Source organism: Dunckerocampus dactyliophorus, chromosome 10 (genome assembly GCF_027744805.1).
Source record: "Dunckerocampus dactyliophorus isolate RoL2022-P2 chromosome 10, RoL_Ddac_1.1, whole genome shotgun sequence".
NCBI lineage: Eukaryota > Metazoa > Chordata > Actinopteri > Syngnathiformes > Syngnathidae > Dunckerocampus > Dunckerocampus dactyliophorus.
Window position 1 is genome coordinate 26521391 of NC_072828.1, and position 24128 is coordinate 26545518.

A 24128-nucleotide genomic window follows, 5' to 3' on the forward strand; every position below is an offset into this window, starting at 1 on the left:
TCGGGAGAGAGGAGACGTTCAAGGACCTCAGAGGGTCCTTGGACTTCGGGGCGCTGTCTTTTTCTACTTGTTACACCCACTTTTACAGCTTCCCCGCTTCACCAAACTCTTTACTCCAATGACGAAGTGATTGAAAAACAAGTATTTGGTAAACTCGAAACGTAAGTGGAGAGATCGATGCTGCGTTCAAGACCAGACGTGCTAAAAGTTTCAAGGGAAATTATTTAAGGTAAGACGCTTCTTTTTTTATATATTTTACACATAAGGTAACATGAAGTTGTTCAAATAACTTTCCCCGTTGATTTAAGGTGTTTGATTTTCAGGATGCACCGGTTAATGTCTCCCGATTTAAGCCTGCTTGTAAGTATTTGATTACTAGTCAGTTTTTGGACATGCTAATATTTCCACTCAGGTTGGGTGATAATGCGCATTTTGCATGTTAAAGTGCCACAGCAGGTTGCACCAGAGATACGGAAACACTGGAAGACTCACAGAAAGGCATATATATATAATTTATATTGTATTTTTTAAAAATGTATTATTTATTTTCAGAAAGGCATACTGTATGTCATTCTTGGATCGTTCATAGATCACATACCTGTTATAATTAAAAACAATTTAAAAAAATATATATATTTTTGTTGTACAAATTGGATAGTTAAACATACTGTTAATTGTTTTCCAGGTGTTTTTTCATTGCTGTTTAACAGGTGAGTTGTTAATATTTGTTTAGCATAAATGCTAAAGTTAATTAATTTTGCAAACATATTAATACAATATATAGATTTTCATGCTTGCACTATAGTGTATATTGTATATTTCAAACTACTGACAGTAGTGGAATTTTTCAATAACAATTTGCAACAATGCTTAATATAGATTTGACTTAATAAGATGTAATGGGATGTGTTTGTAGTCATACTTTACTGGAGCCATATTTAGAATACACTGTCAGCACACATCTCTGCATCATTTCTGTTTCTGTTTTATTACTGGAAGGGTGGTGGAATAGTACCAGTATACTTCAGGTGCCCTTATTCCTCTGTGTTCACACAACACACATCCTTGGGTTTAATAGGAAATCTATGCTACTCACAAAAGGTAGGTCCAATAGGGAGTTGGACATTCATCTTGAAATTTCACCCAAAGGCCGGATATCCCTAATTTTATGTGGTGACATGATGTGACTAATCAGAGTAAGCATGGTTAGTCTGATGAGTGATAGTATCCATACAGCATACTGTATGTAGGTAGTTTTAGTGCCATAGCCCTCAAATCACCTTGTCTTGGCCTTTTCTACGTATCTCCACTAATGTCTGTTTTTAAAAACATCTTATTTTAGCAGCTTTTACACTGGAAACCAGGACAGTTGCATATGAGACATCTTATGAGTACATTGCTGATGAGCTGCCATGGGACAGTGCAAGAGAACGGTGTTACCAGCGATCTGGGTCCTTAGCCAGTGTCTCTACTCCGGTTGAGAACCAAGAGATAAACAACTTCTTAACGTCCTTGAACGTTTCTGAAGCTGCGTGGATTGGCCAGAAATTCACCACTCATCTTCAAAGTAGGTTCAGTGTACCATTTTTGCATATACTTCATCAATTTATTAACAGCAGAATTGCAATGGAACCTCTAAAGGCAAATGGCACTTTATTTTTTGTATTTGAAACACAATTTTTTGGGAAAGATTGCCTCGAAAGTAGCATAAAACATCTCGGAGGATTAAACCAGCATGTGTTTTGCTTTTTGTTGGAGCGTTTGTAACAGGAAGGGTGCAAAGAGAAAAAGAAATGAAAAGTTATGCAAGTGGTGAAGTAAGATGTCATCAGCTAATTTACGTAATTGGCCATGACGCCTTTGCCTGTGATTGCAATGGACGCTGTACTTGAGAGGGATGGCCTTGTGAAAAAGTGAGTTTAAAAAAAAAAAACAAAAAACAAAGATGAAAAGCACGATAAATATGTTTAAAACTACAAAAGATGTTTCTTATGTGCCTTCCTGTTGTAATTTTTTAATGTGGGTGTTTTCACATGGGGCAGGGGACCACCGCAGCACCCGCTGCTCGTTGAGAAGAGCAACACCTGCTTTCATGTCAGAGCCTCTCTTAGAAAACGCAACATTTTTTACGTGTTTATGTCTTCGTATCATTGATAATGTTTACATCAAGCTTTAAGCTAAAAGTGAAACCAAAGCAGTGGAACCTCCGGTTAGCGTGTTTTTCAATTGATGTCGAACATTTATGCCAAAATTCTTGCCTCGGCTTGCATACTTTCTCCGGTTTTCGTACAATATGGCGCTCGTCGTGTTGTTAATATACTACATGAGTCGCACTGTGTTCTTAATGGCTTTTTATCTCGAAACGTCCTTGTTAGCATCCTATTAGCTTGCCACTACATGGAAACAGGAACAGGAAGTCAGCTTCGTCACCCGACTACGATGTCATCAGTGGTTCTTTGCTAACTAACACAGTTACGCCACAAAACACACTTTTAGTTTTACAATTCTAGTTTTACATGCATAAAACGATTCTAAATGCATATCAGTGACGAATGAAAGGGGTAAATGAACATTTAAGGTTACTTTTACCTTCATTTAAGACAAAGACACAATGTGGCAGCGAGATCAACACATTTCTTGTTTGTCACCTTTATCAAAATGCTGGCACTTGAAAATGACTTTGGCCCCGTTGTGGGTTATTTTGCAGCTGTGATCAAAAGAAAAGATGTGAGAAACTATTGAATTCAAGAAATAACTCATGGCAAAACACAAAGGTGGCGTGTGGCTGCCACGTCGTGTTTTTGGCAACAGTAACGTCCTCAGTGAAGCTAAACGTAACCTTAAATGTTCATTTCTCCCTTTTTATTCCTCATTTATACACTACTGGTCAAACAGTTTAGAACAGCCCAAAAAGGTAAGGTTACCCAAAAGTGAAAAATTATTTGTATTTCAGAATGATACTGTTTTCAGGGACCACAAAATGGGTCAACAGTTTAAAACTGTTGTGCAGAAGTGGAGGTTGATCAAGCCTTGGCGGTTGGTGCAGCTCATTCCTACAGGTGTTCCAAGGTCTGGAGTACCTACTACCTCCTCTGTCTGCGTAAAAACACACTGTGGTACTATACCCTCGTGAACATCAGTTGTACTGGAGAAAGTCATTTGCTGCTACAAAAATGGCAAGAAAGAAGCCAATTAACAGTAGAAGAGAGACAGACCATCTTCCACCCATCCAATTTCTATGCCGCTTATCCTAATTAGGGTCGCAGGGGTATGCTGGAGCCTATCTCAGCTGACTTCGGGCGAGAGGCGGGGTAAACCGTGGACTGGTCGCCAGCCAATCACAGCGACAGACCATCTTTTAAAAGATCAACTGTTTAAAATGTAGCTTTTTCCTCCAGAGAAATTAGTGTTGTAAAATTTTTGACCGGTAGTGTGTGTATTTTCTGCATGTGAAACTATAAAAATGTGTTTTGTGTTAACTTTTTTGTCTTTCTGGAAAAGATTGATTGGATTTACATGATTGCTTATGGGGAAAAATGGATTTGGTTAGCGTAGGTTTCGATTACATTTGAGACCTTCTGGATTGGATTAATGATGCTCACCAAGGTTCCACTGTAAATCCACCTAGTAGGGGCCAAACTGCCATGTTCCTTAAAGGGATAGTTCGGATTTTTGGACATGAAGTTGTATGACATCCCCATCAGCATTGTAGCCCAATAACAGCGACTTACCCCCACAACTTGGTCTCCTAAGTCCAGTTCTGGTCAGATTTCTGTGATGAAGAACGTAGTTCCACTTAGTTGCCGGGGACAATTAAGTATGGACTTTGGCTTCTCAAAACAATATGCGTTCAAAAGATTAATACATTTGCTTAAAAAAAATCAGACCTCACAAAACGCTTGGCGTTCTATATTTGTCTCCCGCCGTATTCCTGCGCACTGTCGCCTGTGCGTTCATGTGTATGTGACGAAGATGCTTTCTTTTTTGAAAAGTAGCATCTGCGGAGGTCTCTCTGGCAGAGCAGGTGTAAATGAGGTGCGGTAAGAAGGAGACATTCCCATTTTAATGTGTTTGTGAGGGCAAACGTGCTGCGTTATATCAAAATGTTCTTAGCGTTTTATGTCTATCTGTATCGAAGTAGACTGTGTTTGACTTTAGAGGTTCCACTTTCTTACAGCCAGTTCTTATCTGTATTAGTTTTTATCTTCATAGAGTGGCGTGCAAATATGTTTTGCTTTATGGCAATGCCTCTGTTTTGTCTCTATGTGGGGTGCAAAAAAAGGTTCATCTGAGACTTTGATTCTGGAGTTCACTGGGCGCTCAGACCGGAAGAATGCCCGTCTTCTTCTCAAGTTTCCTTCCTTGGACGCAGTGACTGTTTGCGCCTATTTACGCTTCGACCCTAACTGCTACGGAATTTCCACCATCTTTTCTTATTCCATCCAGTCCCGTATTAATGAGTTCCAGCTCCGTGCGAACCTGGTCCAAGGAAAGCCTGTTCAGCTGGCTCTGTTAGTGCACGGTATTCATGGTGCTTACCAAGAAGTCTTCAACCACGACGGCTCCTGGCACTGGACTTGCGTTTCTTGGAAGCAGAATGGTGGACGCTGGACACTATTAACTGATGGCCGCATGGTCTACACTGGGGATGGCTTGAACTCTTCTGACAGCATTGGGCCAGATGGACTTTTTATTATCGGCCAGGAGCAGGACACCTTTGGGGGCTCATTTAAGAAGGATGAGTCATTCTCAGGAAGCGTCACCGAGCTCCACATATGGGATCGTGTACTGAGTAGAAGTGAAATGGACACTATGGAAAAGGAGTGTTCACCAGCGACATCTGGGCTGATTTTCAAGTGGAGCGGAGCATCCGTGGAAGTAGAGTCCTCCCTTACAAAGCTGTGGGGAAGCAGCCCATGTAAAGGTATACTGGGCAGCTTTCAGCATCATGGGGATGGGAACCGCATTTGAAATGAAAGCAGATGACTCAGAATCAGAAACTTTATTGCCATTGTACAAAGTAAAACGAATGCACAAGGCATTGCAGTCTAGTGTCAAATGCAGTTTGGCTGCACGGGTATTAGAGTTGGGTGTGGTTGCTGTGCAGAAAAACAATCACTTAGAGACCATTCGTAAGCCAGTTTGGACTGCACACTTTACAGCTCCGTGCCAAAAATCTGATACGTATTTACGTGTGGAGCCCACCCATTTGGCAAGTCAACCTAGCTGAGATAAACATTTTGGAAGAAAAAAAACCCTGAAAAGTTCTGTCTGTGTCAATGTCTGTCCCCTTGTCCTTACTTCCGCCAAGCGAGTGTCATTATCAGAAGCTTGCCTAAAAGCAATGTGGCCACTTTGGTATGCAGGCTAGTAGTTCAAAGTAGCTAGTCCCGGTGTTTCTCAAATTACTGGAATAAGATTAGTGTTAAAAAAAAAAAGTGCACGGAGTTCTAACGTTCAAAAGTGTTATGTAATGCGCTTCAATGCCCCAATATTTAAAAATACTGCTGAGTTTGCGGCTTTTGCGTGTTTTTATGAAGTCACCAAAATAGGCACGCGATTGTTCCAAACGGCTACTAAGACTGATTTATTTTGTTGCCGGTTTTGGTGTAATGGAAAGCGGTAGTTAAACTGCAGAGCTGTGGTAGTGCTGGTTCATTGCATCTTGTATTTAAGAGCAGGTATATCTGAAATGACTCGCAGTAGCAACAGACTTGAATACACACTAAAACACATGGGCTCATTGTTCATGTTTAATGGCTTTGTGGTCGTTTGCCTGATGTTTCCTTCTGCTCAACCTCATTTAAGCTGCTTACAGTTCTTGTAAATGTTTTGTGACTCACATCACTCGTAATCCACCCTTCAAAACAAACTCTGTCCGGGTTCTGACATCATGGTCCCCTGTGGGTACTGAGAGTCTAAAACTCTCCTCCCACTGGAACTGAACACGGAGTAACACATTACTGAAGTTGTTGCTACAGGACAACACTACAGACAATCTTTTTTCAAAAAAGTGCCAGTAATGTTGCATGTCTCTTTTCTCATCAGTCCATTGCGTGCATCAAAGATCTACAGTCATCCCTCGTTTATCGCTTCCACACCCGATTGTGATAAGTACATTTTGAAAGTAGGATTTCTTATTTATAAATGGAATGTTTCCGTAGTTAGAGCATAGAAAACATGTTTAAAACCTTCTAAATACAATTTTTTACATTAGAGACCTCTAGACATGAAATAACACCCCTATAGTCACCTTAGGACATAACAAGAGACAATAAGACATATTATAGACTCACACATTTGGAGAATTCCTTGGCGTTTTTCCTTTTTTCTGGTTTCTACACTGCACTTCCTGCGGTGGCTATTGTTTCATCATTGTAACATTACTGACACCTAGTGACCAGTGTAGAATACTACACATCATATTATATGTCTGAATGCATCTTTTGAATAAAAATATGTAAAAGTTGCCTAAATATGGATAATAATAGGCTATGGTCAACCAAAAACAGCATTGATTTTTAATTAATGTGTTTTAAAAAACTGTGTTAGAGTGAAGCCGTGGCATATAAAAGGGCGAAGTGGCGAGGACAGCTCTCGGTTTTCATACGCCACAGTTTTTGTACGATTTTAGTTTTTTGCCAAATTTTGCCTCGGTTTTCATGTTTCAGTTTTTGTCTGAACTTCTGAAACTAATAAACAACAAAAACCAAGGTACCACTGTATATATCTAAATGTATGGAAACACGTGTCATCAGTTGTCCCTTCGTTCTTAATTGTTTGTCTTACCGAGGTCCATCAGACAATTGTATGTTTCCAACTTTGTGTGAGCACATGGGGAAGGCCCTTGTCTGTTCCAGCATGGCTGTGTCCCAGTGCACACAAACAAGGTCCATAAAGCCATGCTTGAATGAGTTTAATGCGGAACAACTTGCACAGAACCCTGACCTCAAGTTCGCCTTGAAAACCTTTGGGACCAACTAGACCAGAGATGGTTACCTTATGTGCCCTCTTTCAGGTCCAACATCAGTCATCATGGTTTTCTGGACGATTGGACAAAATATTTCCCAGATGCATTCCCAAATTTTCCTCAATGATAGAAGAAAGTTGGAATGGACCAAGTCCTGATTTTATTCTATGTTCACGGATTGTAAGAATATTTGTAATTACTGGATAGTTATATAATAGTCTGTAGTAGCGGCATCGCTCTGGTTGTAGAGTGCTCGTCTCCCAACATGAAGGTTTCTGGTTCCATCCTTCGTCCTCCCATGACCATGTTAAAATATCAGTGGGCAAGATACCAAAGATACCAGTCACTCCTGATGCTGCGTCATCAGTCAGAACTCTTTGAATACCTCGAAGGTAGAAAAGCCCTGTACAAGTGAAAGTCCGTAGTTGAATTCTTGGTTTCCACTGCTGATGAAATACGTTTACATGAAAGACTCTTTCTCAATTTCTCAACTGAAATCAACAGACTTTGGACTTGTTCAAAAGTTTTGTGGTTGACGTTCATGCATAATTCACTGAGAATCATCTCACGTTTTGTTGATGGTCACAACAATTGATTCATTTGACGAGTTTACTTTACCCTTTTATCTTACAAGGTAACATCTCCGCCTTTGATCACGCATTTTTGGACTCCATCTTGGAGGGGAATGCCTTGCAGACGTTCTCTGTGACGTTTGTCGACAGCACTCCGCCTGGGGAAGAATGTGGTGTTTTTGACCCTGCTACCGGGAGTGTGAGCCTGGAGAAGTGTGACTCTTACAGAGGAGCTGTCTGCCAGTTTAAGAAAGGTACCAGCGATTGTAGTGTATGGCGATAACATCACACAAGTTCTATGAGCATATTGAAGGTTTTTTTTTTCCAAAGTGTGGGACAGTGAGCTTGGGGCTTCCCCTACTCGTCATCCATCAATAAACACTCGGTAGAGTATGGACTAGGGATGTCCCAATCCACATTTTTTGGCTTCCTATCTGATTTTTTTTATAGTCTTACAGATCGTTTTTTTGGTTTGTTTGTTTTTTCAATAATAAGAAGCTTTTGTTACAAACATGAATATGTGGGAACCAAACAACCAAAAGTATTGCTGAATTTACTTTTTTATTGCACAGCATGACCAACAATATTGTTTGATTTTTGTAATAAACCTCTGAGAGTCAGGTCCCTAATCCAATAAAAGTCCATCCTATAAAAGATAAAACTGGAAAAAATGGGCGTTCAAAATATTTTTTGGGTAGGATTAATCATTTGAAATGGTTATACACTAGGTCCCGGATACGAACACAAGCCGACTGGTCTATATTTTATTTTATTTTGCCTTGTAGTCGCTCAATCAGTATTTATACTGCTACTGTACATGCTTGACCAGTAGAGGGCACTGTGACACTGCTAATGGGACCAACAGAGGCAGCGTTAGCGCTAATGGGACCAACACAGGAAGAGTTAGAAGATGGGGAGATAAAGCTAAATAAAAAAGCTAAATTATACAACCCGGACAGAGCGTGTGATTAAAGTTTATGAAGAGTTAATAGGCCTGCTTAATTCTACACCACCCACAGAACACTACCTCTTTTAGAAGAGTCTAATGACGACGACAATTTGTCCTTTTTTTCAATATCTCCTCCTCCACCACAAGCAACGACGTATGCTCGGCCACTCCTCTTCAAAGGTAAATAACATTTATCATTACGTATTATTATATCACTTTTATTGTTGTTTTTTTCATTAATTATCCTCGTTTAATATTACTACTGCATCCAAACTCATATTTACATACATACGCATATACTGTATATGTATACACGTACATGTAGTACCTACATCATTGGTAATATTACCTTTTCCCCCACTTAAGAACAATTTGACATAAGAACGGTCGTCTGAAACCAATTGTGTTCGTAAGTTGGGGACCTAGTGTAGATCAATTGGTGGTGTGATTTAGAATAGATGACTTTATTTTAGAATTCAGTGTTTTACCTTTTCCACTCATTTTACCAGCATTGAGTGTGTGCTATTTGGGTTAGTGAATAAAATGCAAAAATCCTTACCTTTGTTGATGCAATACGTCATTGGCCCATTTTGTCCAGTAATTGAGAAATGGATGTAGCTTACCGATAGCTAACTTTTCTAATGGGATGTCAGCCTCAGCACGTATTGCTACCAAATCTTCAAGAAACTGTAATGCCCGTGCTTGTGACTAAGGAAAATGTTGACACAGATGTCATTTGTTGTCACACGGTGAAGTCGCGCACACACACAGCTGCACTAGTTACACTAAGCGAACCCCGCTAGCTTCCATTCACGCTTCGTAACAGGAGCTTCCAAGTTTTTTCTCCGCCGTTTCGTAGTGTTTTTGCGGTCCCTATCATAAGCAACCAGAGTGGCACTTCCCATACGAGCTCCCTCCACCATGACGCAGCAGTCCGGGCACAGTGAGAGGGAACTACCGCTGTAGTTAGAGAGCCGAATATTCAACGTCCAACGTGAAACTAACTTTACCACGGTACACTGCGGACATGTCTGCATGGTGGTGTTGTGTTCTTTCTTCTTGGTGGCGCGCATTACAGCACCTACCATGTTGGAGTGTGGCTCAGAGTTACGAATGTGATACGGCAACCGGATCAGCCCGATCTCGTGGCGGAAGTCGATATTATCAGACCTTCACAAATACAGCGGATCGGCAGCCTTTGGGACATCCCTAGTCTGGACATGGTATGTAAATCCTGGTCAGTTCTTTAGTACTTTAGCCTTCCTGAACTTGAAAGGCTGAGAAGATGGTAGAGACTCTTTATCAACCCTCACCTATTTACAGGCGCTTGTCAGGTTAGGTTTATAACCGGTGATATCCCCGATCTTCTCAGCCTTTTTAAAGTTCAGGCAGGCTTAAGTGCGAAAGAAATTGGCAATACGGATTTTCAGGAGACTATTTCGTGCTCAACCCATCTTTTCTCCAACATAAGGAATTGGGTTTTGCTAAATGTTGATCAACTTTTAACATAGCTCATGTCAGCCTACCAGGTTTTTATTGTTTTCTTTATTTTTTCAAGCTGTCGAGCCTCTTCTTAAGTCTTCACACCTCACACTTGGAAAACCACTGTTTTAGATGATGTCATGCCTTTCAATTAAATGGTACTTTTGTATCGCATAACATTAACATATAGTATTAGCACATGTTACAGCTTGCAAATGATACAACTTCTATTTTTATTTGTGGTTTTAGAAGTGCTGGATGCTGGAAGTTTCCCAAAGACAGCATTCTTCAGAATATTGGTACTGGAACACTTAGCCAAACCTGTGAGTTGAACCTCGAGTCTTTCATTATGCTTGTGGACAAATTCACAGATTCATTGACGACTGCTGATTTTATTTGGGTTGATGAAGGAGCAGAGTACCTACTGGGACAGTGACCTGGCTTTCCTGCATCAGTTGACCCAGGCTGCCCTGCACATCGTGGAGACCGGTGGCCCGAATGTCCTCACATCAAGTGATGTCCACTTCCTGTCTCAAAAGATGGAGATGGAGTTGTCGGCGCTGGCGAGTGGCCACACGGACAGAGCGGATGCAGCAGAGGCAATGGTGTCCATAGCCACAGATTATGTAAAGATGGCAAGTGTGATGCTAGAGCCGCACGTGGCTCAACAGTGGATGGGCCTAACAGACGATGGGGTGAGAGCTTTCTGTCCAGTTGTCCTACATGCACCAAAATGACACCATAGTTGCTACTAGGGATGTAAATCTCTTTCAGTGTACAAATGATTTGATTTGATACGGTTCAACGGTTACATTAGTTGATGTCGACAGTCTAACGTTCTAAAATAAAGAAGACAATTGTATAAAAGTGGGATTCATTCAATATTTTTAAATGTGTAAAAGAGCACATCATAGCCGCAAAAATGCAGTAAGGCAGGGGTCCCCAACCACCAGGTTACACAATATATAACAAATAAGGAAAATTCAGATTGCTATAATGTACGTATGTTGTGCTGATGTGTTGAAAATCTGTACTGGTGACTAGCTAGGGCGCTGCTAATGCTATTCTCGTCTTCAGTCATGCTAAGCTACGGAGCATGTGCGACAATCGTTTCGCCGGAAACCCAGGCTCTTGTTTAAGAGATGGCCTGTCAACCTGCAGTGTTGCCAACTTGGCGGTTTTGTCACCGAATCTGGCAACATTCCAAACCCCCTTGGTGACATACAGTATTTTCTCAAAAGCGACTAGCGACAAAACAAGCAACTTTTTCTGTCGTCGTTGGAAAGTTTTCTGGGATTTGGGGACTTAAAAGTGAAAGCATGTATTGTTCTGCAGTTTGTGTTGTCACTGAGCAGCAGCGGGTGCTGCTGAGAGCGTCGCCTTGCCCTAAAGCAGTCACAAGTGGTCAGTGCACAGTCAGCTTCTGCGGCACACTGAGAGCATAGCGGAGCTCCGCGCGTCCATGAATCACGCAATGCCGCCGGGTGATCTAAAAACATACAGGTTTTTTAATCTTTCTGAAATGACCACTCATTACACTGAAGTCTCATTGGGACTTAGTCACTGTGAACGTGTCAGAACGTGTGATGGAAGACAGATGTGTAATAAGTGAAATTAGTGGTCCTAACTGCAAGATAAAGGGTGGAAGCTAGAGGCGAATGTGATGTAATGTAATTATTACGCTGTCTAGACTTTGAGAGGCGCTGACCGAGATAAAATATAAAAAATATTTTATTTTTGATGACGTGATGACCAATTTTAAATTAAGACACTAAAAATCAAGTTTATTTGTAGTTCTAAACGTAATTAAAGTGTTTTTACTCACTTCTTTGTCTCTCCTACGAGGATATACTTTTTTCCTACAGCATTGGTCGCAACATATGCAAATAATATGCAAATTAGCCAATGACGTCATCTAGCGACTTATATGACAGCCAGTAGCTACTTGTCTTCCTGAGGAGTTGGCAACAGTGTCAAGCAGTTGCTAGTCTTGCGATACCCGGTGCATGTCTCTACGATCAGTTCGTCTAATAATGTATGACTGATTCTTATCCACCCAGGAGTCTGCTACCGATGCAGCCGCATCTCTCGCTTGTCAGACAGGATATCTGGTCGCATCGGTGTATCGTTCACAACCGTAGCTGCTACCTTGATCTCTTCTACAGATGCACATTGAGCACTTCGTTTTTTGTTCCACATGAAGGATTTGCATGATTATGAAACATGTCCATTTGAATTTGTTTGACAAACTCCTTTGTTGTCGGACCTGATTTTCTTCAACAGATCAGCGTGGGGCCGTTTACTCTTGTCAATAGCATTGACAACCTCACTGAAACTCTGGCAGACATGCTGTTTGCTGAGGGAAGAGGCTTCTCACTTTCTACCAAGAATATAGGTACTGAAACAACATAGTACAAGGCAGATAACTCAGTACAGTAGACAGAATAGTTTGAATTGCTTACAAGTGATTAGGAACCAGAGGAACACAACTCATTTTCATTAGCCCGATGAATTAATGACGTGCATATGTGGTCAGATTTGAATGGTTGACTTTGAATGTGGTTATCTGACTGTGTTATCTTTTGCTGCGGGGCCTTTGCTGCTGTCTTCATGGCCAGATGTGTTCATCAGAAGCCACAAGCTGTCTCAAGAAAGCTGCTGTCAGTCATTTAAACCATCCGACCTCGGCATGAGGGGAAATGATCAGGATGAGCTGCTTATCCCAGACTCAGAGCTGCAGAGGATTCAGAAACTGGGTAAAAAAAAATACATGCACAACTGCAAAATCAAATCAAATCAAATAAAAGTTTATTTGTATAGCACCTTACGACATCCCGATGCTTCACAGGAATTAAAACAACTTGCAACAAATAAGAACAGGGATTGATTATGTAATGCTGAGTGACAAGAACACAAATAGATCCTCTCTATGGGTGTCTGCAGGACATCAGACCTTCCTTCATTTAAATCAGTGGTTCTCACGCTTCTGTCACACGCTCCCAGGGGACAGAAATGTTTTCGCACCCCCCTGATTTGAAATACTGTTGAGAAACTGATAATATGTATTTATCTATGTATACTGTACAGACTGAACTGGAAACTGAAACCAGCGAAGTGCAACAAAATGGACAGCAGTGAAGCATACAAGCATAGTCAAGAGTCAGATTTTATGTTGAGTAAGATAAATGTGTACATGTTGGCAGGTTTGCTGTAATATTGAAAGTCCTGCCTGCCTCTCACGCCCCCCCAACAGTTCACCGTATATTTCTTAGCTACCTTTTGAGTGTTAAGTTGTTGTGTGATGATTCTAGCCTTCTAAGATGACACCGTAAGTCAGACTGGTATATTGAGGAATGACCTCCTGCCATTTCCAATGGGTTGACAAGCTCCTTGTGAGTTCCCTTTATAGCTCGTGATTGGCTCCTGCCAAAGAAAGAGGCTCAAGCTCCTGGCAGAGGTGAAGCCCTTTTTTATCAAGAGCGGACCTTGAAAAAACAGTTTATGCATTAATCCGCTTGAGACTCCATTATTATTATGCCTTCCATACTGGAGTAAACCATCCCTCCTCCGCAGGCTCCAGTTGGTGCAAAATGCACCTGCTGGCCCAAACCATGCCCGTATCACACCAGTTCTCTTTTCTCTCCATTGGCTGCCGATACATTCTAGAATCCATTTTAAAGTCTTCCTGTTTGTGTTCAAGGCCATTAACGGTCTTGCTCCAGCATACTTGGCTGAATTTTTAAATGGCCGTCACCAATCTTGGGCCCTGCACTCTTCTAAGCAAACAATATTGGAAGGCCTGAGGATGAGATACAACTGCAAAAGAAAATCTTACTGCTACTCAGTTATACATTACATCATTTGGAAACTTCTGGTTGCTTTTTTCCCCTCTATTTTCTTCCAGGACATAAGGATGTGATGTTTATTCACACTCACTACAGCCATCTGAATGAGGTTTTATCTGCTACGCCAGAGCCATCTCTCAGTGAACAAGAGAAAGTGAAAAGGTTTGCCTTTTATTGATTATATACTGTAAAATCATCTTTTGTGGATATATGAATGCTGTATGCGATTTGGAGTCAAGTGATGGAGTACAACGGATCCCCACACATTTGCGATTCAATGTTCACACCCCCGCAAATTTGCAGATTTTCCGTCTTTTTTTAATTTTATTTTATTCTTTTGCCATTTTTTTTCAACGGTAAAGACTGACTGTAGGTTGGGAATAAATAACAATCATAAAATGTACAGCATACATGTGCCACTGTTAGAAAGCCCACAATTTTGACATGTTTATGTCTTTATGCTTCACTGATCATGTTTTTTTCTTCAGTCATTCGCACTTTGTTCGGTGGTCCTTGAATGCACCATAGTTTTGTGATGTGACTTGAGACGCAGAAGTTTGGCTACGGAAACATTGATTAGTGGTGGGTACTTCCCCATTTTCTACTTTAAATGTGTTTAATAGGTGTGTGAGGCATATTTAGGGCTTCAGCCTGGATTGTGTCGAGAGTGAACAATGGTAATTAATAAGAGAAGGGGAGGGTTCTGGAGCGGAATCTAATTTAATAATTACAAGAGTCACTTTTATTGCAAATGTTGATCCGAAATTGGGGGAGAAGGTTAATGTCAAGCTAGCAGGAGGGTTTGGATGTGGGGGGGCGAGCCTTGACACGTTGCAATTTTTGGAAGAAGAGGAGCACCAACACGTTATTAGTCTCCCTGTGGCGAAATTCACTTGTTTTATATCAAAAATATTTTGACCGGAACGAGCGATCATACTCTCATAGTCTGAGGTACTGCCACCCAATTGGCTGTCATGGTGCAAATTGCGTTTGAGTCTCCGTTGGGTATAACTGTTGGCATATTCTCCCCGTGTGTGCGTGGGTTTTCTCCCGGGTACTCCAGCTTCCTCCCACATTCTAAAAACATGCACATTAGGTTCATTGGCAACTCATTGTCCATAGGTATGAATGTGAGTGTGAATGGTTGTTTGTCTATATGTGCCCTGCCAATGGCTGGCGACCAGTCCAAGGCGTACCCCGCCTCTTGTCCAAAGTCAGCTGGGATAGGCTCCAGCATACCCTAGTGAGGACAAGAGGCATAGAAGATGGATGGATGGGTGTTAACCTCCCAAAATACAAATTACTAACTCAAAATACAGTAAGCATGACTTTTTGCGAGTGTTGCTTACCATCAGCAAATGGCCTAACTATGCTAATAAAATGATGCGCCCATTAAAATGTCTATTTTTTACACACGGCTCACTCCACCCCTCCAAATCCTCCCTTTGGCGTGACATTGACGTTTGCGTCCTATTTCAGAGCCACATTTCCAATAAGAGTGACTGTTGTAATGATTAGGTTAGACTCAGCTCCAGAACCCTCCCCTTCTCTCTTCAATTGCCATTGCTCACTCGTGACACAATCCAGGTATAAGCCCTTAATATGTATCACAGACGTATTAAACGCATTTAAAGTATAAAATGTCTAGGTACTCACCACTAATGAAATGTAATAGAAGATGATGTATGACGCACACAACTATGGTGCGTTCAAGGAATGCTGAATGAAGTGTGAAATCGCAACGTTTGATGAAAAAACATCAGTGAAGCATAAAGACATTTGCTGTGCATTTTACCTTTGGTTTTGACCTGTACTGAACTTTTGAAGTAAAAAAAAAAAGTGTTTGACCCAAAATGTGCAAATTTGGCGAGGCCGTGAATGCTGAATGGCGAATCTGCGGGGTTCCACAGTACGTTACATTTAATATTTGTCCCAAGAGTGTCTCGTCAAAGAGAACGTACCAAGGAAATAAAAGACGTGTGAATTCTGTATGTGCCTTTTTTGCCGGCTTATATGTACAAAACGGCCTTTAACACTGGTTTGTTCCCTTTTCAGAACCGTGCCTGGTCACCTGGCTTCTGCTGTCATATCTGCTACTGTCCGTGATGCGTCCAAGGCCCAAACAATCCCTGTTGCTGTCAAGTACAAGCTGGGCTTATCACATGTGGTACTGTTACTGTGTGCTCTTCATAGGTCCAGCTTGCATTGTGCACTAATTTGCCTTGCTAATCTTTCCAAGTATAGTTACTAGTTACATGGCCACGCCTGCTATAAGCATAAATTGTAGGTATAAACTAGACAATGAGTGTGAACTGGATGAAAACAGGCTTTTCTACATGTTTCCCTTCCAGCAGTTTGCCTTGAGCTGTTGGCTCCAGTCACAGTCATGTCCCCATTCCCATTCCGCATGCCACATGAATATCATCACAATAGCCTTTTCATTAGTTTGCGCATGAGATTGCAAGTAATTATTGCAGCAGAGATTAGCATCAAAGATAAAATAGAGAGCATTAATGGGTGAATGGTGTATTTTGCTTAGATGGAGAATGCACAGAGATTTACCCCAGTGTGCGCCTTCTGGAATTTCAGCCTCATGTAAGTTTAATCAGCAAAACAGTAATTATGTCATTGCTATTGCAGACTGTTCACTAAGATTGTGATGTTTTTGTGCACTTTTTTGTGGTTTTAATAGGGATAGCCATACCAGTGGCTGGTCCAGTGAAGGCTGCAGCGTGATTGTTGCTGGATCTGGTGTCACTTCCTGTCAGTGCAACCATACGACAAACTTTGCAGTGTTGATGAATTACTTCAAACCAAAGGTGATGCAGTAGATATGCATATGATGTAAAATCATTCTGTGACAGTTCTGTGGCTCAGTCTGTGAATGCGGTGCAATTGAATTGCAGTAAAACCTGTCAACCAGTAGGTGGCACTGCTGGTGCTTTTCCAGTTTTGCTATTTAAATGCAATAAGAAACAATTTGTGTGGTTGTCTTTAGCAGGCCATCACTCCTAAAAGCATTCAACCTGTAATGTTTGTCATGACCAAGAGATCACCCACTCTAACATTATTCTCCTCTCTCCTCATTCACACACCGATGCTTTCCTTTCTGTCCCAGTGGAGTCCCGAGGAAGAGCTTGTTTTGACCAAGCTGACGTTCATCGGCTCTGGTGCATCTTTGTGCGCTCTGGTGGTGACCTTGATGCTGTTCACCGTGTTGGAGTGAGTATCTGCACCTTGGCAAGGTGCTGCAGCACCAACCGCATTTGAAGTAAGCGTAAATGAGTGACCTAACTGACCTACGTAAGGATGCCTTCAGTTGATAGTTGTGTTTTTACAACACGAAAAATAACATAACTATAACACAATAGTTCAAATAGCTTATGTGTGTGACTGGGACGGCTTTCACGAGAGCACATGTGTCAAACTCAAGGCCTGGCGGCCATGTTCATTTTCTGTGGCCTTTGAATGCCTGGAAATAATGCAATCATAATCGAAAAGACACTTTTTTGTATATAAATTTTGTCATTATTTTATTATTTGTATTAATTATTATTTATTTTATTTTTCAATTCTTTTATAGGAAAAAATATTCGTAAAAGTTGAATAATAAAAAAAATGTTGTTTAAAAAAAAACACTTCTTTTTTGCTAAATGTAATTATTCTGTCAATCTTGAATTGTATGCAATTAGAGTGTCTTATTTTTTTGGTTGACCAACACCATTTAAAATGAATTATACCTTTTGTTGTACATTCAAATGTCTGCTTGGCACTTGACATCTGATTTCAATATAAGTAAGTAAATAAATAATAATATAAGAAAATAATCAAATATGTAATAATATCATAAAGCAATTGTACATTTATTTGCTTTCACAATTACAGGCGGCTCTCTGAGGGCAACCGTAACTGCAGTGTGGCCCACAGTGAAAACGAGTTTGACGCCCCTGCACTGGAGGAACACAAATATCAACAAGGCGATCATTGTCATGTTGTCATGCGATCATTGTTATGTTCTGGTATAGTTGTTTAGATATTTGAGCTGCCACAAAAGCAAAAAATATTTGCGTCAAAGTGAAAGTTATGCTTGAAATGTATCTAATGTATCTAAAGCTGGTTTTCTCCCTTTTTTAGTCGGGAATATTCCCCTGAAACTTACCTATGTTCTACTGCTGATTACTAAACAACAGAAAAAGGTAGAAACTAACTTTTTTTTTTCTGATGAAAGACGGGAGTCTAATCTTTCTTTTGGTAGGTTCCATGTTTATGTAACCATAGAATATATAGAATAATATACAGTATACAATATTCTGTGTGCCTTGAAAGATCATTCTAAAATGGCCGGTACTGAAGGGGATGTCCTTTGAAAAATGGCTGGTATTGAATGAGTTAAGGAAGAACTGGTCTCAAAATAATGTTGACAATAATATCGTTTATCGGCAATAATTTGTAGGACAGTTATGGTCCAGGAAAATGTTATGGTGGTGACAGGCCTACTGTACATCTTACTATCCTTTCAGGACACTTGCTCTGCATGTTTTCACTCATCCAACTCCTGCAATACAAATGAGTTTCTAGTTGCCAAGCGTCTTTATGACTCGTTAGTTTTAAAAATGAAGGAATTTCAAAACATTACAATTTTTGCTGCGACACATCAAGCAGGTGATTTGATATTTCCTCTGGCAAGTGTTTGTTTTTTCATCATTGTGGTGTAGGTTGACCCAACAATGTTTCTTAGGGTTGAGGTCAGGGTTCTTCCGCATGAAGTCAGACTATTGGGAGCATAGAATTGTCAACGAGGTCTTGCTTTGACATGATTAGAAAGGCAGAGTTCAACTGTTGGATCTCCTAATTGGTTTTGTGGTTGGGAATGAAGCTGGCGCTGCTGCGAGGATTGACTGCTGCTAATCTTCTAATTACACTTGTCCACACCTGAGTTCACACCAAAGGTTTATGGTGGCATTCTGCGGCTGTTCATTAGCATTAGGGTCACACTGGGATCCTAATAGGCCATCAAGGAGCTGCTACCACAATTTATGACTGTCCTAAAATCCAAGATCTGTGAGCACAACCTTGCGCTGCACATATGCACACTAGGTTTACTTCAAATAAAAAAGACTTCCATTCATTTCATTATTTAATATTAAATGAAATAATGATGAATCCCATAATTAATTCTTAATTACATGAACACATTATTAAAATTAAATAATCAATTGTGCATTTCTGTCCAAATTTTCACTGCAATATCTATTTATTTTTTGATTCATTTATACTAATATATTTACTACTTTATTTTATATCATCATTAATTCAGCTTATTCTTATTTACTCTTATTATTACATTTATTTATTTTTTTTCCCTCTTTTTCCTTTAATACTGCACAAACTACTGTATATACTGTCAGTTTTTTTTCTCTCTAAATATCAGCCTTAATTGGCTATTTTTTTTTTTTGTGAGTCCATCACTTTCATTGTTAAATTTAATTGGATATTTTCCACTTGTTTGTCCCAAGCATCCCTCGGTCTGACAGGACGTCCATCCATAAGAACTTGTTCATCGCTCTGATCTGCGCTCAAGTCATTCTGCTGTGCAGCGGCTCGGCCATTCACAACAAGGTGCGCACTCGTCCGTTACACGCACCGCGTGAAAGCGGGTGAAAAAACAAATTGAATTCCAGACTTTTGGACACAAAAGGTCTCGTTCTCATAAGTATTGTTCACAAAGCGGTCTAAATCTGTTAGTGATTTTTATTATAAGATAATCCATTCCCCTCACAAGTGTGGCATATCAAGACGTTGATTTGACAGGATGATTATTGCACGGGTGTTACATGTTAACATTTTATGTTATCAGTATATTTACAGGTTTCCTGATTTAAACAAAATAGTGCAGTGGTAAGAGGGTATGCTAGTACAGGGACAGAGACTAACAGGCTCCTTTGTGTGTGTGTGTGTGTGTGTGTGTGTGTGTGTGCTTGTGCATGTGTAGAAATTCAGTAAATCCAGGCTAACCAGTATTTCTTCAGCTATATCGCCATAGAAATATTGACGTTTACTGCCTTACCGGAGCGCCGCAAACAGGAAATAGAAGTTTTATCTGTGCCGGTGGGCGCGTGCGTTGCTGTGCTGGCAGGTGGCGTGCACGCTCGTGGCAGCTTTGCTCCATCTCTTCTTCATGGCTGCCTTCAGCTGGATGCTGGTGGAGGGTCTGCTGCTTTGGAGCAAGGTGGTTGCCGTCAACCTCAGCGAGGAAAGACACATGAAGTATTACTATCTCATCGGATGGGGTACGGTGTATTTTCATTTTTTTTTTTATCTAATTCAAATCATGTGATTCTCCATCACAGATATCATCTGCTGAATCAGCATTTATCCTTCTTTTCTTCTGACTGTGTTTGTTGTGCTTTTAACCACCCCCCACCCCTTCCCCAGGTCTCCCAGTGCTCATAGTCACCATCACACTGGCGTCAGCCTCAGGCAAATACTTGGCGGATGGATATTGTTGGCTCAGTGTCCAGAACGGCGTCATCTGGAGTTTTGCCGGGCCTGTCATCTTCATCATTATGGTTAGCAACAAACGTCCTTATCATCGTATGTTTTCTTCATTGCTGACATGACTGATGCCTCGTGAAAATGTATCGCATGCTTGGAAACTGTGCCTTTAAAACATCTTACTACTTTACTTTTCTTTAGTTTTTATATTTTTCCTGATTATTTTCAGCAAACAAAGCATTTGTCTTTTTGCTAAATGATTGCACGGATCTATTAAGCTGTACAATTTGGTGCCTTCCGGTCCAAAGTGATTGTTTGCCCTTGGCTTCTGCATGTCATGACTGTGTCCCTTCCTTATTTATTTTCTACTCTTACTGCATTTTTATTGCTTTTGTTCTTTGCAGGTGAATATCATGGTGCTGACGAGGGTGGTGGTCATCACGATATCCACGGCCAAAAGGAGATCCATTATGTTGCAGATGGGGGCCAGCCCGGTGGAGCAAGCCTACGAGCAAGTGAGGTACTGGCCAAAGGGGGGAGCTATTTGTCCTCTTTTTAAAGATTGCTAAGATTGGCTGTATTCCAGTCAGAAAGAAGACGGGAGATTTTAAATTGGATTCGTCTTTTTTTTTTTTTTTTTTTTTTAAACAGAGAGGCTCATTCATCAAATAAGATAGAAAAACACTTTGATTTTCACCGTTTCAGGATTGTTCACTTTTGACCAGACACAATTAATTCAGACCAATTGGCTTTAACTAGATTCACAATGAGGTTACATTTTTTACTACAATATTAAAAAGAACGAAACAAATAATACAGTCTAGTATTAAAATAAATCAATCATTTCAAAGAAGCGCACAAATTCCTATTGAAACACTTAACAATAAATGATTTTTGGGGTATTTATATCATGAAAAAAATGACTAACCCTAACTCTGCTAACTCTAATTTGAATAGAATGTTTTTTTTTTTAATCATCACAAAGTCATTTCTGCATAATAAATCAAATGTTACAATTGCAGTTAGTCTTTATAATGTGTCTGTTTTTAAATATTGCAACTTGCCCAATCAAATAAACAATTGCGATTCAATTTCCTTATGAAAATAATGAGTTGGGGTTTTACTTTTTCAGTATAATTACACATGTAATGGACCTCAGCTTTACTTCTCTTGCCTTTGCACGTTGCCATGCTGAAGCATGGCAGCTGTGTTTCTCATGGCACCGCTCTGCGGGCTAATCCGTGTGAATCTCTCCCACATGTGATCCAGTAGATTTCCCACCAGCCGTCTTGTAAACGATTCTATTGGTGAATATTATGTCAAAGTGTGTATTTTTTTCCCTCCACCTCAGCCCAGCAGGCCTCACAGTAGGCACACTATAAGAATTTTCAAAGCTGGCCTTGAACCGTTTGGCACCCCTGGGTGGCAGCCGTCTCGGAAACTCAAACAAATTCCTCCGCTGAATAAGCTAGGGCCTTCCATGTCACATTTCCAATGCACACACACACACACAGACACACACACTCACACTGCTGGTGTGGTTTGGCAGTCACCTGAGTGGGACACTAATTCCACTCTAAACAGAATGAAATCAGATTTACGGTGGGAAGTTGTCACCCCAGGAGTCTTCCCAGCCAGTCATCCTAGACTGCTCAGTTTCATCCCTAAAAGAAGTGAGAATTTGCAGAATCTAGATAAGTGAGAGAGGATATTAACCATTTGAAAAAGTTATTGTTAGTCCTTCACCATCTTTAGGCTTGTTTTTAAACATTGCATGCATGCATACAGTGTGCTTAGATTGGTGTCATGTGACCACAGGGCTGCTGTGAAAGCAGTTCTAGTTTTGCTGCCCATCCTCGGGTTGACGTGGCTTTGTGGGGTCCTGGTCCCGTTTTCCATCGTCATGGCCTACATCTTCATCCTCCTCAATTCCCTACAGGTACACACCCATCATTATCATTATTATTATTATTATTATTATTTTGTATTCTCAGGAAAAAGCCTAATTAACATAATGTCTGATTAAATAAATAACAGCTCCTTCTAAAATGATATAAATCATTATAAAAGAATAATATATATATTTATTATTATTATTATTGTTATTATTATTATTATTATTATTATTATTATTATTATTATAAAACATGCATGAGTGTAAACTACAGTTATTTTGAGATTTTACTCCTGGGAGGCAAGAGCAAAATATTTAAAATGGTGGCTACAGGATAAATTATAATAATAAATGGGGGTCAGCAGTAAATTGTGTTTTCTTAACGAGCAGTAATAATTAATATTCACAATAATGGTAATATACTAACTGGTCCGATTGGTCTCAAACCACATGCAACCGTCAATGGTCAAATTAGTAGAATTAGTATAACAAAAATATTAGAGTTAATACAATAAATGAGTGAAAACCATGTGTATAATTTTAGTACGATAGGTAAGAACAATATGGAGCCTTCTGCTTGTTGGATGTGAAACCAAACTAAAATACAACTTTTCAGCAATTTCCAAAATGGCCATCTACAGCCTTAATCATGTTTGTTTTTCTTTAATGAGAACTAGAAAGGTTTTCTATTATACATTCTAATTCTGCTCTCTTGCTGAACATACACACACGTTCAAGGCTTTTATGCGTCTGTGGTAAAGCTGAATGCGGAAAGCGGGGTCTAAAAATAAATAAATAAATAAAAAGATGTGTGGTTACGCAGCTGTTCCATTTTAACAATGGAAATGAACTTGTTTGTTTTACATTTGCATTATTCCTGTAATATACAGCCTAAGGTCGACGTGACTGTGATCACGTTAGCGCTGAAATGTTTTGCGTACGACAAGCCAGTTGTTCATTCTTTACCTGCTGCATTGGGTGAGAGGTAGTTATTCAGTAGATTATTTTCCTACGAACTTGCATCAAGTAACACGGGAGAATGAAGTCACGTGTTCCATTTCATAAATAACAAGCTGTATCTGGATATTTGAGGAGAAAATCAATAACTGTTTTAGCTGCGGTCTGATTATGATGGAAAGCGGCCTGGTTGCCATAAATCGCATGGTATTTTTTGCCATGTTGAAGATAATTGTAACACTGTTTTGCTGCTTACATTTTCTCATTGCAGTTGAGCTGCAGCAAGCAATTCATTGATTATCCAGTGAATCGAAAACTACTTTGGTATTAGATTAATCGTTTTTTGATTTAAAAATGTAAATATCTTCTGATTTCAGCCTCTCAACTGTGAATATTGTTTCATTTCCTTAGTCGTCGGCGAAAGCAGAGCTATTATCTTACTATCCGATTACCAAAATATTCACACACGTCAGCTTTGACTTTGGAAAACACTCATTGACATGTTTGCCTCTTTTCTGATGTGTTTGCAGACCAAAGCACGAACTGTTTGTGTTTGCTTCATATTGATTTGGTCCGTCTAGGGCAGAGGTGTCAAAGTGCGGCCCAGGGGCCATTTGCGGCCCGCGGCTGAGTTTTTATTGGCCCTCGACACATTTAAAAAATACAATTAAACAAGAAAGCTAACAAAAACAACAGAACAACAGAAGTGTAAGAAAGTGCAGTCATTTTACAAAATATTATAATAAAGTCATAATATTAACAAACATTTTTTTAGGGCATAAAGTCGTAATACCATGAGAACAAAACAAAATTTTTATTAAAACATATCTACATGGGTTGCGTGTATTCTTTGATTTGGCCCTCAGTGGGAAAAGTTTGGACACCCCTGGTCTAGGGCCTGACCCATTACTCGATTAATCGAAACAACAAGGTTCAGATTAATCAACTAAGATTAATCAGCAGT

General features: G+C 40.1%; 1 protein-coding gene across 3 annotated transcripts in view; it reads left to right on the forward strand.

The window, feature by feature from the left end:
* The first annotated feature begins 17 nt into the window (after positions 1 to 17).
* LOC129188826 (adhesion G-protein coupled receptor D2) overlaps positions 18 to 24128 on the forward strand; it is a 102133-nt gene continuing 78022 nt past the window's right edge. Inside the window, exons 1-20 of one of the 3 annotated variants that reach the window (XM_054789854.1) lie at positions 18 to 229; positions 324 to 360; positions 686 to 710; positions 1343 to 1567; positions 4283 to 4924; positions 7605 to 7796; positions 10223 to 10296; positions 10384 to 10668; positions 12257 to 12368; positions 12592 to 12729; positions 13878 to 13980; positions 15874 to 15985; positions 16358 to 16413; positions 16511 to 16637; positions 16937 to 17040; positions 19335 to 19437; positions 19955 to 20108; positions 20254 to 20387; positions 20718 to 20833; positions 22132 to 22252. In XM_054789854.1, coding sequence (XP_054645829.1) covers positions 325 to 360; positions 686 to 710; positions 1343 to 1567; positions 4283 to 4924; positions 7605 to 7796; positions 10223 to 10296; positions 10384 to 10668; positions 12257 to 12368; positions 12592 to 12729; positions 13878 to 13980; positions 15874 to 15985; positions 16358 to 16413; positions 16511 to 16637; positions 16937 to 17040; positions 19335 to 19437; positions 19955 to 20108; positions 20254 to 20387; positions 20718 to 20833; positions 22132 to 22252 — 2859 coding nt within the window. In that variant the 5' untranslated portion in view covers positions 18 to 229; position 324. The remainder of the gene's footprint in view (positions 230 to 323; positions 361 to 685; positions 711 to 1342; positions 1568 to 4282; positions 4925 to 7604; positions 7797 to 10222; positions 10297 to 10383; positions 10669 to 12256; positions 12369 to 12591; positions 12730 to 13877; positions 13981 to 15873; positions 15986 to 16357; positions 16414 to 16510; positions 16638 to 16936; positions 17041 to 19334; positions 19438 to 19954; positions 20109 to 20253; positions 20388 to 20717; positions 20834 to 22131; positions 22253 to 24128) is intronic. The other 2 variants (XM_054789855.1, XM_054789856.1) reach the window with 2 other exon arrangements.